Below are 13,038 nucleotides of genomic sequence, written 5' to 3'. Positions count from 1 at the left end.
ACGTTAATGTTCAAGCTTTGGGGATCAGATTCCCTACCCTTTGGAAGCTAGAAAAAAACATTTCAAACTAAATTAAATGCATGAGGTAAGCATCTGTTCATATTTCAAATGTTGTAATTACAAGATTTCTGGTGTATGATAATGATATCTTTGTTTATATAAGCGCTTACTGAAGCTGAAGACATTGATCTGTACCTGAGAACATTAGAACCGCATATAAAGTTAATAGAAGAGACCGACTTCCATCAGATCCATACCTTCATCCCACCACTATTCCACACCATCTGCCTAATCTGGAGTAACTCCGCTTACTATTGTACCCCTGCAAGGATCATTGTACTGCTACAAGAGTTCTGCAACATGCTTATTGATCAGGTAGTGTGAATGCTTTTTATATACCTAGAAGACAAAGATATACCGTTTTTACTGATTCCATTTCTTTTACTTGAAAATGAGGGTTAGAGTAATTTTCCACAGTGTTTCATTATACACCAGGTAGGAACAAGTTTCAGCTACTTTAATTGCATTAAACGCTGATGGCAGCACTTTTGAGTATTTGCAAGTGACTTTTGCTTACTCCAGGTGTCTGACTAGAGATGCTGTTGCTTGTTTAGCACTTAATTTTTGCACATTTTTACCTGGGGTCAAATTTGAATGAGCCTGGATGGTAAAATTGATATGGACCTTTTTGAGAGAAATAAATGGAATCTGCCATAAGGGCATAACCTGAACTGCCATTATTAAAAGTTTCTTGCTAAACTACTTAGCAAGTCACCAACTCGAACAACAACAGTAGAATTGGGATTTTTTGCCATTACTTGTTGCTTACTTGTTATCTAGATCAATGGTTTCCACACTGCGGCCCGTGGGCCAAATGCGGCCCTTTGCTTGCCTTTATGCGGCCCTTAAGGCACAGTTACACAGTTACCCACAATGAAATGATGCACTATTCCTCCCACTCCCACTCACTCCAACAATGGGGCATTTTTACTATCACCCACACCAATGATGGGGCACTATTCCTTCCACTGCCACGACGACAAGTCATAACCCCCCCCCCCACTGAACACAACAATGGGGCACCATTCATCCACGGACACTATATCATTTTTTTCTCCCTCTGACCACTAAGCCTGAGAATTTTTCTACACCCTCTGATACTGGGGCATTTTCTACTCCAACTGGCCACAGCCCCACCCTCCTAAAGTGTGACAAACTGTTAACCAGCCCTTTGTTTAGAAAGTTTGGAGACCCCTGATCTAGATCATTGGCTCACTAAAAGGTGAAGTATAAAGATCAACCAAGAATCTAGTATGTGCTGAATGGAGTAAGAAATGGCAGTGCACAACCTTCTCTATTATCTTGGACGCACAAGAATGGAAATAAAAACTTGACTCTTGAAATTATTTAGCATAGTTCTATAGTCTGAGCATTTTTTTAAATCTTTTAGCTGTACATGTAAAAGAACATTATCTTGTCTTATCCTGTGTTTCCTCGCTGTGCCTTGCTAATTCTCCTATACTATAGTCTCCCAAACAGTATCTGTGTGCTTGAAAATGCCCTATACAACTCATATGTTAAACTTGCAGCAATGTTCATGGGTAACAGAAGACAATGTGACCTAGGATACTCTAGCTTTTAAGTGATGCATGTTTTGTTTAAGACAAGAGGAAGTCATCTTTTGCGCAGAATATTAATGTAATTGGGCAATGCTGGCATTTACTTACTAGCATGAACTTTTATGATAGTTTATGCTTTTCCTTTTTATGATAGTTTATAATAGGTCCAGTTTAGCATAGACATTCCATACAGCAGGACCAGGTGACTATCCTCTAATTTTAGTGGTTCATGTATTACTCATTCTTGCAATAAGGCATACAAGAAAGGATTTCCAGTAATGGACATTACTTTTTGTTTTTATATATGCATCAGAATATGTTCTAACTGGCTGGAATGGGACAACACAGCAAAATATGACAGACCAGACATTGAGCATGAGCTCATGGAATCTTATAATAATGAGATAACGAGCAGAGTCATTTATTTTGCATTGCAGATAGGTCCATTGACATGTAGGGATGCATAGTACAAGTAAACATGATTATGCATTGGCAGACTACCCTGAAAACACGTGTCAAATCAACCTTTTTCTAAGAAATGATGGCCAGGTCTGTTCCCTGATTTTTTTTTTTTTTTTTTTTTTTAAGTTCTCATAGATATTAAATTATCATGCTTGACAGGCGTCACAAATTTTGAACACCAGGCATTGTATGGTTCAGTGTTTCTTAGGAGGTTATTTACTAAAACCGGAGAGTGCAAATTCTGGTGCAGCTCTGCAAGGAAACCAGTTAACTTCCAGGTTTTATTGCCAAAGCCTAATTAAGCAAGCTGAAGTTTGAAGCTGATTGGCTACCATGCACAGCTTGCCAATGGTTGCAAGTGGCCTTGCAGGAGAAAGCAAATTCCATTCATCATCTCTGGATCATCATCTCTGGACCCCAACCCCTTTATAAAATGTAGTCTAATAGAAGTTCAAAAATATACCTATGGGGAAAAAAAGTTGTAATAAATACTTACATAGCCACTGTCTTCTGGCATGACATCACTACTCTTCCAGAGAAATTCCTGGTAAACCCTATGTCTTGCACTATGCTGAATCATTTTTTTTTTTTTGAGATTTGGGATCCTGTTCATTCTCAGGCTCTCGCTGGATGAATTGTACCTTTTACACCTGTGCATTCGGTGTGCAGAAGACAGAAATAAGGTAAGTATATATTCTATAAAAAAAAAATTCCCACAGGAATACTTAGTAGTCGAGACGCTCATGATATTACTGACCCCTTGTGTGCGACTGGATACTAGTTACACAGGGATAGAAAAAAATCAAGCAGACATGGGCTCTAGTGAAGATGGCATCTTTAATTAATATTGATAAGGCTTGCAGTCGACACAAAGAAGCTGCCCCATCTACATTTTGTGTACTGTCATGACCTGCCCCATCAAACATCAACTGCCTACAAATGCACATACACATTCTTCCTTGTATAGTTGTGGGTAGGTGAAAGTTGTAGCTGGGCTACCTGGACATCTACCAGCCCCTAGCCTTCTTCCAAGGTTGCCTTGTATGTCACTGCTGAAAATTGCTATACAAATTAGTGTAAAAGTTTGCATTATAACTGGCTATAACAATTGAACATATTTTAGGTTGCCCAAATGATAAATTCTATTGTTAGTCCATTCAGCAGTGAGTTTGTTATCAGAGTCCTGTTTAATAAAATGTTGTTGATTGACAGAGCATGACCCCTTTTCTTACATTTCTAGCATGAAGCTTGATTATCGTTTGTTAAATTCCAGGCAAAATCGTATCTTTCTCCGGAAGATCTTTTCAAGGAGGAAACAGAGGAAGCTCTGGAGCATGTACAAATCGCTGTGAACGTCCTCAAGAGCTTTAAACATTCATTTCAAAGCCACAGAAGCAATCTAGGGTCATTCTATGGAGATAGCAATGAGTTCAAACCCTGGGATTTCCGATCTCAACTGGTGTTTGCAAGATATGACAGGTTTCTTGAGCGCCTAATGAAGATTGAGGTATTTAATTCTACTAATTGTATCCTTTTCAGAGTTGAAAACTATAAATACTTACAGTGGAGCGCTATGAATTGCAAATGAGGTGACCTGCACAGGGCTTTTCAAGGAAAACACTACTTTCCCTGCTTACCTAAGATATACATTCTCCCTAAAATAATACAATCTTCTAATGGCTATAATTATAATTATTACCATAAGTATTCCCATGTGACACAGTTAGTGACCACAACAATTATATTTAATTGGACAGATATTACTTTAAGGCTTTCAGTCCTACAAAATTGATTCTGTTGTACACATTTGTACTTTCTGTTATTTCTGAAATTTTATTCTATTCTCTTACTGAAGAGCATTTGTGTACTTTATACTTATACTTTATATGAAGTTACAGCATATAACGAAATGATTTTAAATGTTTATTATACATTTTTTCTGACATTGGTAGAAAGGTTTTATATCCATATAATTTTAATGATGTAATTTTATATATATATTAAATCTGTGCACAAAATAGGCAAGCAGCAAAAGCTTGTCCCCAGTATTGCATGTGGTCTGCTTGCTGCTGATCTTTACCTTATTTCTACCATAGTATACCTTGTTTCAGCCTGGATCTCTGTGCGGTCTTTGTATTTTTGATATTGACACAAGTTAACCACTTAAGCCTCGGAAAGTTTCACCCCCTTCCTAACCAGAGCATTTTGTGCAATACGGCACTGCGTTGCTTTAACTGTCAATTGTGTGGTCGTGAGACGTTGTACCCAAACACATTTTTTGTCTTTTTTTTCCCCTACAAATAGAGCTTTCTTTTGGAAATATTTGATCACCTCTGCATTTTTATTTTTTGTGCTTTAAACAAAGACTGACAATTTTGAAAAAAAAGCAATCTTTTTTACTTTCTGCTATAAAACCTATCCAGTAAAAAAGAAAAAAATCTAATTTCCTGATCAATTTAGGCCAATATGTATTCTGCTACATATTTTTGGTAAAAAAAAATCCCAATAAGTGTATATTGATTGCTTTGCACAAAAGTTGCCGCATCTAAAAACTTTGGGATATTTTTATAGACTTTTTTTAATTTTTTTTAATATGTTTTACTAGTAATGGCTGGTGATCAGTGATTTAAAAAAATAATAATAATTCCCAGATTTATTCCACACTATCACTTACCATCTGATAAATAATTTTTCTGTGTGCATGCATATGTATATTTTATATGTATGTATATATGCATGTATGTACTACTCTATGGTACTCATAATCTTTTATGTTGTCAGACTTATGAATATACCAGTAAAATCTGCATTTATATTATATTTTGTTTTGTTCTAGTTCTCGGAGTTAGTTAATGGATAGGATTTTTATGGCCCCCAAAATAGGTTGATACTTTTTTTTTTTTTTTTATGCAAACCATACATTTAATTTTGGCTCTTGGATCATGTAGTCTGACGCTTGTTCCATTGGTGCATGTTTTCTTACAGACCACGTTGGCCATATAGATAGTTATGATGGTCAGGTGTTCTCAAACCATGATCATATATCCTGTCAAAGTACATGTAATGCATGATGTCCCTTCCTGAAGCCATGCATTATATGTGCTCCATTAGTAGATTATTATGCTTTCTTATGCTGTCTTCAATAGAAAGATGTCCTAATGTCAAGAGCACATGCAGAATATGGCCTGCAGGTCTGGAATTTGGACTTGGAAGCAAAAAATGTTCTGCTTTGGGGCTCCTATATAGTTTTTTTTTTATTTTGTTTTAACTTTTTATTATTTTAGGATGTTTTACGGACTACCTTAGAATTTCAGAAACTAGAAAAATTAGAATTGGGAGGAAGTAAAGGATACATGCTGACCGAACAGGTTACACATCTTCAGGAAGAATTTGAAGAGAGATGCAAAGTGTTCAAAGAAAGTGCTCACGATCCAACAGATTACACTAATATGGTATGCTTCCACATTACTGAAACACCAATGTTTTAGGCTATTGTTTTTGTAGCTAAAAACTGTCATACTGTTATTGAACGAATGTACTGTGGAAAAAGTTTTAACTGTGAATAAGGTGTAGGACAGACACCATTCTAATGATTCTGGAAATACCCAATCTTAGCCATCTATGATGATGGGCATATGGGCACCCAGACATCTTCCTGCCTTCAAACACATGGCCATACTGCCAGGACCCACTGTGGTGTCCCCTAGACTTCATGGCAGGATAAATGCAGCTGATGTCTTTAACTGCTTATGATTATGAGCATTTCCAACCGTCCTTTCCTGTTATTTGCTCATATTGTGTATGAAGATGTGCATGGCCACCCTAATACAAAACAATATAAAATATATCATACAATATGTAATCACCAATTTATAAAGTTTTAACGCATTAAGCATTTTGTAATTCATTACAGGAATTTGAAAATGATTACTTTGCATTCAAGGCTAAAGTATTGGACCTAGAGACACAGATTGCAACAATGATATGTTTGGCATTTAAGGACTGTACTGGTTTGGAATCAGCCTTTAAGGTATGCTTCTTTTTCTGTATCGTTCAAATATTTTTTTACAGAGACATTCATTCATTGGAAAGGTGAACTGGTGTGATAGCAAATTGTTTAGTGGCACCCTATTGACCTTGAAATCCAGGGTGCCCTCCTTTGCAATTACCAGCTTCAGCTAGGTAGATGACATTTTAGCCCGCCACCTCTTGTGCTTTAATCAGCAGCCAATGATGAGGACCGGGTGTCACGGAGGGAATTGTAAGATGTTAACTTTCCAGCTAAAGTTGGTATGTCAATTGTATAGTTCCCCGAGTTTGGGAGCTCAGGTACTCTCTAGAACAGCATTTTTCAAATGTATTATTTTACATTAGCATGTTGTTTTGTTTATTTATCAGTTGATATCTTTTTACAGTTGCTGGCAATCTCTGGATATTTTCTGGAAAGACAGGTTATTTTGGATATCTTCAGTCCCAACTATTATATACTTGTTCAAATGTTCAGTGAGGAGCTGGATAAGTGTAAGATATTATATGATGAGCATGTTAAACAGGTACAGTATAAAGGTACATTTGCCTCTCTATAAAAAAAATATAATGTGCGACATCTCATTATATATCATTGTGTTGTTTTATGTTTTGCTGTGTAGATGGAAACATGTGTTGTACACAAAAACATGCCACTCATCTCTGGTATCTTGAAGTGGACCAAGGAGCTCAAAGAACGGATACAAATGATGTGGTCCAATTTCAGGTTTATCCAACATGAGTGAGTGTGTGTTTTCTTAAATATAAGTGCAGTTTTTTGTGTACTACTTATATTGTACTGTTTAATGAACATCTTTCCAGCAGAGACTCCTAGATACCCATCCTCATCATCATCGTCATACCATTCTCTTTTGATTTCCTCAAAATACTTGTTGCCACTGTGTGAAGCACATCTTAAACCAGACAGGTCAAGATTATTATTCCTGCTACTGTATGGTTTCTCACCTTGGCTATCTGCATCTTGTTAACCTGAGGAACTGTGTTTCCCTACATAGTTATCCTTCTCAATACCCGATCCAAGCCCTGTGCCCCCTCCCATAATCCAGCTTACTATGAGGTTTATACCACCCTGGCTGCATTGGGGATGTGACTCTGCATATGGCCGATACACATGGGTATCCATGTACTGCTTTCTGACAGAGGTTGGAGTTCTGGACCGGAGTTAAAGTAGAAGATGCAGGTCATTAGAGAGGTGAGTATAATCGTTCTATTGCAGGGTGCTGGCTCTAGGATTTATTTTCCGACTTGCCAGGTTGCTTTAAAAGATTAAGAAGGACATTATATACAATTGCAAGAAGAAAGAAAGAAAAATGAAATTAAATTCCTCTCTTGGTTTGCAGTTTACACAAAAGTCTACATCCAGTCCCATTCACATATAATAATCTCTTTAAAAATGGTGGAATTTGACCATAGAATCTGTAATGCCAGATTTCAACAGCAGGTGATGCTGCAAGTGCAATCTGGAATTATTATCTTAAGTTCTCAAGTAATGGAAATAAAAATTATAGATAACTGATGCATGCTTTAATCATACTATATACTGTGTGCCAGAGCTGACAGCAGCAAGACATGGCTATTTGTAATTCTTTGAAGTGAACATTTAAAAAAAATCTTGTCTTTTGTCTTTATAACTTTTACCTTTGTAGAAGTGTGGAAAGCTCAGAAGCCTCATCCATTTATCAGAAATATATGGAGATGATGACTGAGTTGGACCATCATGAGGAACTGGCCTATGAAAAGTGGATATCTGGGGTTGATGACATTTGTATGTTCAATCTAGACCAACCACTCATTAGACGTACTGCAGATGGCTTTCTCTCTGTCAATTTTGACCCCAAGGTACATATTAATAACTTCTTAACATTTTTGACTCGGTGACTATGACTGCTTTAAACTAATAAAGGTGTTCTGTCCCTTTTAATTGTATAAATGGATAAATAAGTGCAATAAAGCAAATATGAAATCGCAAAATAAGCAAATAATTGCTTTATTGCACTTATTCACCCATTTATACACTTAAAGGGACAGCACACCTTTCTTGGTTTATATCAATTATTGACCCAGTGTCTGGGTTCCATGAGGCTGCAGCAGTCCACTGTATTATCTAGTTTGGAGCTGAGTGCAAGAAATTTCCTTACATGACTATGGCTGTGCATTAAAAGTTCAGCAACCTGTTGTGTGTAATAGCAGCACTGCCATTTTATAATTCTAGTCATAAATACAAATTGGAAGTGATAAAGAGCACTACATAAAATGTTATTTATCATATTCTGTGTATTTTCTTGCAGCTAGTAGCAGTATTAAGAGAAGTGAAATATTTTCAGGTATTAAACCATTTAGATATACCCAAGGCTGCATTGGGAATTTTCGAGAAGAAAGAAATGCTACACAAGGTAAGGTTCATGTTGAAATCTCAGTGTGTATTGTTCTTATTAAAGCAGTATTAAACCCATAACCAAACATTTATTATATTGCAGCTTACCAATTCTTAGATTTGATGGCTCCATTAGTTTTCTATTTTAGGCTTTCTTCTATTTTTATCTGCTGATCCAGTCAGTAAGTCTGTTGTTTTTCAAAAGAACAATCTCTCTTCCATATGTATCAGTTTACAGGGATACGACAAGCCAATTACCACTGACAGGGGTACTTAAAATGATCAGCTTTTAATGATTCATGTAAAACCTTTAGGCTACTTTCAAACTGGGGCGGGAGTGCGTTAGCGGTAAAGCGCTGCTAGTTTTAGCGGCGCTTTACAGTCGTTTTAGCACTGCCCATTCATTTCAATGGGCTGGGCGTTTTGGGAGCGGTGTATACATATGTAATGTCTATAGATATCTGTAGCCAACAGTAAAATCAGTCTGTATATGCAGTAAAGCATGCTTGTTATACTCACTGTGGAACTTGTGGTTAATCTTCAGCATTGTGTAAAAAGGCTGTGTAAACCTGTCTTTTATGATCCTCCCCTTCTGTCCCAAATCTATCTGCTGATAGAACATGATGTGAGAGATGACATCATTAAAGGAGCCTAGGGAGGAGGTGGAATCCTTATGGGTAGAGCTCCAAAAGGATGAAACTAAGGGCAAAATAATACTGGGAGTTTGCAATAGGCCCCCTAACCTGAGGGAAGAGGGGGAGACGGACTTCCTATCACAATTTGGATTAGCAGGAAGGATGTGAAGTGTCATCATAATGGGGGATTTTAATTATCCAGACATAGACTGGGCGGAAGGAACCACACATTTGTCTAAAGCTCTCCAGTTCCTAAATGTCTTGCAGGACAATTTCGTGGGTCAGATGGTAGACGCACCAACTAGAAACCAAGTGTTACTAGACCTACTGATTACCAACAATACAGACCTTATCAAAGATGTGGAAATAAGGGGTAATTTAGGAAACAGCGATCCAAGGTCAATTAGCTTCAGTATATTGGCCCCATAAAGAATGAGAACGGAAATCTGTTTACAAAGATAGCAAAAGTATTGAATTTATTCTTCTCCTCAGTCTTTACGAAGGAATCGGGGTTTCAGTAACCATAACTGCAGTGTTTATTCCGATGGCACAACAGAAAGCACCCTCATGACTAACAGAGGACAGAATTAGAGCTAGACTTGGGAAACTTAACATTAATAAGTCACCGGGACCAAATGGCTTGCACCTGTGGGTCCTTAGGGAACTCGGTCAAGTAATTGCCAGACCATTGTTCCTAATTTTTACTCATAGTCTACTAACAGGAATGGTACAGAGGCTTCATACTCCGAATGGAGTTGCAGTGTGTCAGACTGACACACAGCATCTCCGATCGCCTCGCTGTGGGCCCCCACAGGTGCGTGCCGGTGATGTGTTGAATACTGTCCCCTGTTGGATAGTGTCCGCCCTGTACTGTGCTTTCACAGTACGGAGGACAAGGAGACGTCAAAGGTCTCAGACGATGAACGGTGCCTGCACAGTGAGTCCATTTTCAAGCCCCACCATCCAAGTGGACATAGAGTTAGAATTAAAAATAGCCGAGCAAAGCGAGACCATGCCCGAAGCGTGGCGAGCGACCCTGTTACTATGTGCTACCTTATGTCCACTTGGACGGTGGGGCTTCTACCTGGACTCAGTGCACAGGCGCCGTTCTTTTTCGGAGTCTCCTTCTCCTCTGTACTGCGCAAGTGCTGTGCCTGCGTAGTACGGGGCGAACACTATCTGATGGCCGGACAGTTTTTGACAGTACACGGTACACATGACGTCCGATCAGGATAACATAACCATTTTGCAGATGGCAAGGGGTTAAACTGCGTAGAGGGTTCTTTACTGTAAGAGTGGACAGGCGGTGGATTCAGCGGGGAGCATTGATAGTTTCAAAAAACTATTAGATAAGCACCTAAACGACCACAACATACAGGGATATACAATGTAATACTGACATATAATCACACACACATAGGTTGGACTTGATGGACTTTGTGTCCTTTTTTTCAACGTCACCTACTATGTAATTATGTAACAGAGCCCTAGGAGGCGCTCTGCACATGCTCTTTAATGTGTATTGCTGTACCCATTGTTTTTCCAAATATGAGGCAGCAGAAAAGTTAGTAAATGTGTATAGATAAATGTAATAACTGCTTCTTGTGCTGATATTTTTTTTACAGTATATTGGAAGTTTGGACCTTCTGGTACAGTGGTACAATAAACTAAAGCAAACTGTGCTAGAAGTAGAATACCCCTTAATTAAAGAAGACATGGAGGCCATCGATGAACAGTTAAAAGATGCTGAGAAATTCTATACATGGAATCGTGATGACTGTTGGGATTATATTGTTCAAGTAAAATCCGTAGTGTATGACTTGGAGAGAAGAGTACAGAAGTCCAAGGACAATATAGCCACAATGCAGCAAATCATGACTACATGGGCAGAGCAGGCTTTATTTTCCCGAAAGGACAACAAAAAAGATGCCTTGATCAATTTGGAGGACAAAAGTGAACAAGTAAACAAAAAATACAAATTATTTCAAGAAGATGGATATAAACTACGTAGCCTGGCTGAGGTACCTGAGTTATGTTTTTTTTTTTGTACTATTAAAATATATTGTAAAAAGCCTGCTAATTTTTTTAGGAGACTGAGGGTCACTTACTGAGCCAGAAGTTCCATCTCAGAGGTAGACAGTCTGCTGGTTAGGTAAACAAGATCATTCTATCCTTTGAAAACGAAAACTGAGGATCAGTCATAGGAAAATTAATTTAACCTAATTGTGTCACTACTATTCTTATTTTTTGTTTTGTTTTAATATCTTGATTAATCTTAAATTTGTGTACGCTGGCTACAGTGAAATGCCTTCTGAAAAGTCTGAGCCCTTGTACACACGGTCGGAGATTCCGACGGAATGTGTCCGATCGGACCGTTTTGTCGGATATTCCGACTGTGTGTGGTTTCCATCGGACTGATTCCGTCGGAGTATCCGAATGACCAAGTTTTCCAACTTGTTGGTAAAATTTTCCGGCAAAATGCTCCGATCGGACATACTCCGATCATGTGTAGAGAATTCCGATCGGACAAAGTGCCACGCATGCTCAGATCAAATTCCTACATCAAAGTTATTGGCTACTAGCTTGAACGTAGTCCCGTCGTAACGAAATAACGTCATCACGTTCTGAACGATCGGATTTTCCGACAACTTTGTCCGACCGTGTGTATGCAACAGTTTTGGACAAAATCCATAGGACAAAATCCGACGGATTTGGTTGTCGGAATGTCCGACTGCGTGTACAAGGGCTGAGAGTTTAGTTAGCTATTTACTAGAACAGCAGACCAATTGTACTGACAGGTCAGAGCTCTTTTTTGTAAACCTTTAGACCCCTTTCTTACTGGGATGCTTTTCAGGCATTTTAGCGCTAGAAATAGTGCCTGAAAAGCGCCTCTTATGCGGTGCGCTTGCAGGATAGGAAAAAAAGGCCTGCAAGCAACATCTTTTCGGTGGTGCAGGAGCGGTGTATATACCCCTCCCAAAACGCCCTGCCCATTGCAACACGGGCGCTTTTAACCCTTTCTTCGGCCGTTAGCGCCCCGCTAGTGGCCAAAAAGCACTGCTATAGCAGTGGTAAAACCCCACTAAAACTAGCTGAGCTTTACCGCTAACGCCGACACCGCCCTAGTGTGAAAGGGGTCTCACACTGAAGGCGTTTTTAGTGCTAAAAATAGCACCTCTAAAGTGCCTGAAAAATGCCTCTCATGCCTCCTCAGTGTGAAAGCCTAAGCAGCATCTTTAGGGCGGTTTGGGAAAAATGCCCTGCCATTAAAATGAATAGGCAGCACTGACAAAGCGCCTGTAAAGTGCTTCGGCAGCTCTGCAAAATGGGCCATTTTTAACCCTTTCATGGGCTGCTAGCGAGGGGTTAAAAGCACCCCGCTAGCAGCAGAAAACTAGAGGCGCTTTACTGCTAACCCGGTCGTGCTACTGTGTGAAAGGGGTCTTAATGTGACCATGGCAGCTCTCATGTCCATGGTAAGGAAAATAATTTTCATTTCTAACTTGCTCTGAATAGACCTAAGGGATGTATGCTCTGTCTGGGTTCCTTTACCACTGGGTAAGGGCTGTAGTGTTTGCTAGATCAGGGGTCAAGAATAATGAGTGCTCAATGTAGGTCACTTAATTAAAGCAGGGGCGGGCAACCTTTGAGAGGCAGAGATCTTCCTGAACAACATGAAAGATCAAAGACCACCAGGATTTGGCGCCCTTATTTTGTAAAGAAATTAACCAGGAATTCCTAACTAAATAGTAAGGAAAATTTTGAAAAATATAATAAAACAAATGTCACTGTAAAGATATAAACTTACCCTACCTTAAGAGTGGACAGTGAGAGACAATAGAGCAGTGAACGGTGTGTGGATGATGTCAGTAGGGCAGAGGATAATGGGGCGGAGGATGGT

General features: G+C 38.8%; 1 protein-coding gene across 1 annotated transcript in view; it reads left to right on the top strand.

The window, feature by feature from the left end:
• The window catches only part of DNAH11 (dynein axonemal heavy chain 11), a 404,290-nt gene that overhangs the window by 81,264 nt on the left and 309,988 nt on the right, over positions 1 to 13,038 (top strand). The window contains exons 7-15 of the mRNA XM_077491239.1: positions 164 to 375; positions 3,355 to 3,588; positions 5,366 to 5,533; positions 5,995 to 6,111; positions 6,497 to 6,634; positions 6,731 to 6,849; positions 7,775 to 7,967; positions 8,417 to 8,521; positions 10,763 to 11,158. Coding sequence (XP_077347365.1) covers positions 164 to 375; positions 3,355 to 3,588; positions 5,366 to 5,533; positions 5,995 to 6,111; positions 6,497 to 6,634; positions 6,731 to 6,849; positions 7,775 to 7,967; positions 8,417 to 8,521; positions 10,763 to 11,158 — 1,682 coding nt within the window. The remainder of the gene's footprint in view (positions 1 to 163; positions 376 to 3,354; positions 3,589 to 5,365; positions 5,534 to 5,994; positions 6,112 to 6,496; positions 6,635 to 6,730; positions 6,850 to 7,774; positions 7,968 to 8,416; positions 8,522 to 10,762; positions 11,159 to 13,038) is intronic.

Source organism: Lithobates pipiens, unplaced genomic scaffold (assembly GCF_037356315.1).
Source record: "Lithobates pipiens isolate NorthernLeopardFrog02 unplaced genomic scaffold, aLitPip1_a1.2 Scaffold_19, whole genome shotgun sequence".
Lineage (NCBI taxonomy): Eukaryota > Metazoa > Chordata > Amphibia > Anura > Ranidae > Lithobates > Lithobates pipiens.
This window is presented reverse-complemented; position numbering and strand designations above follow the sequence as displayed.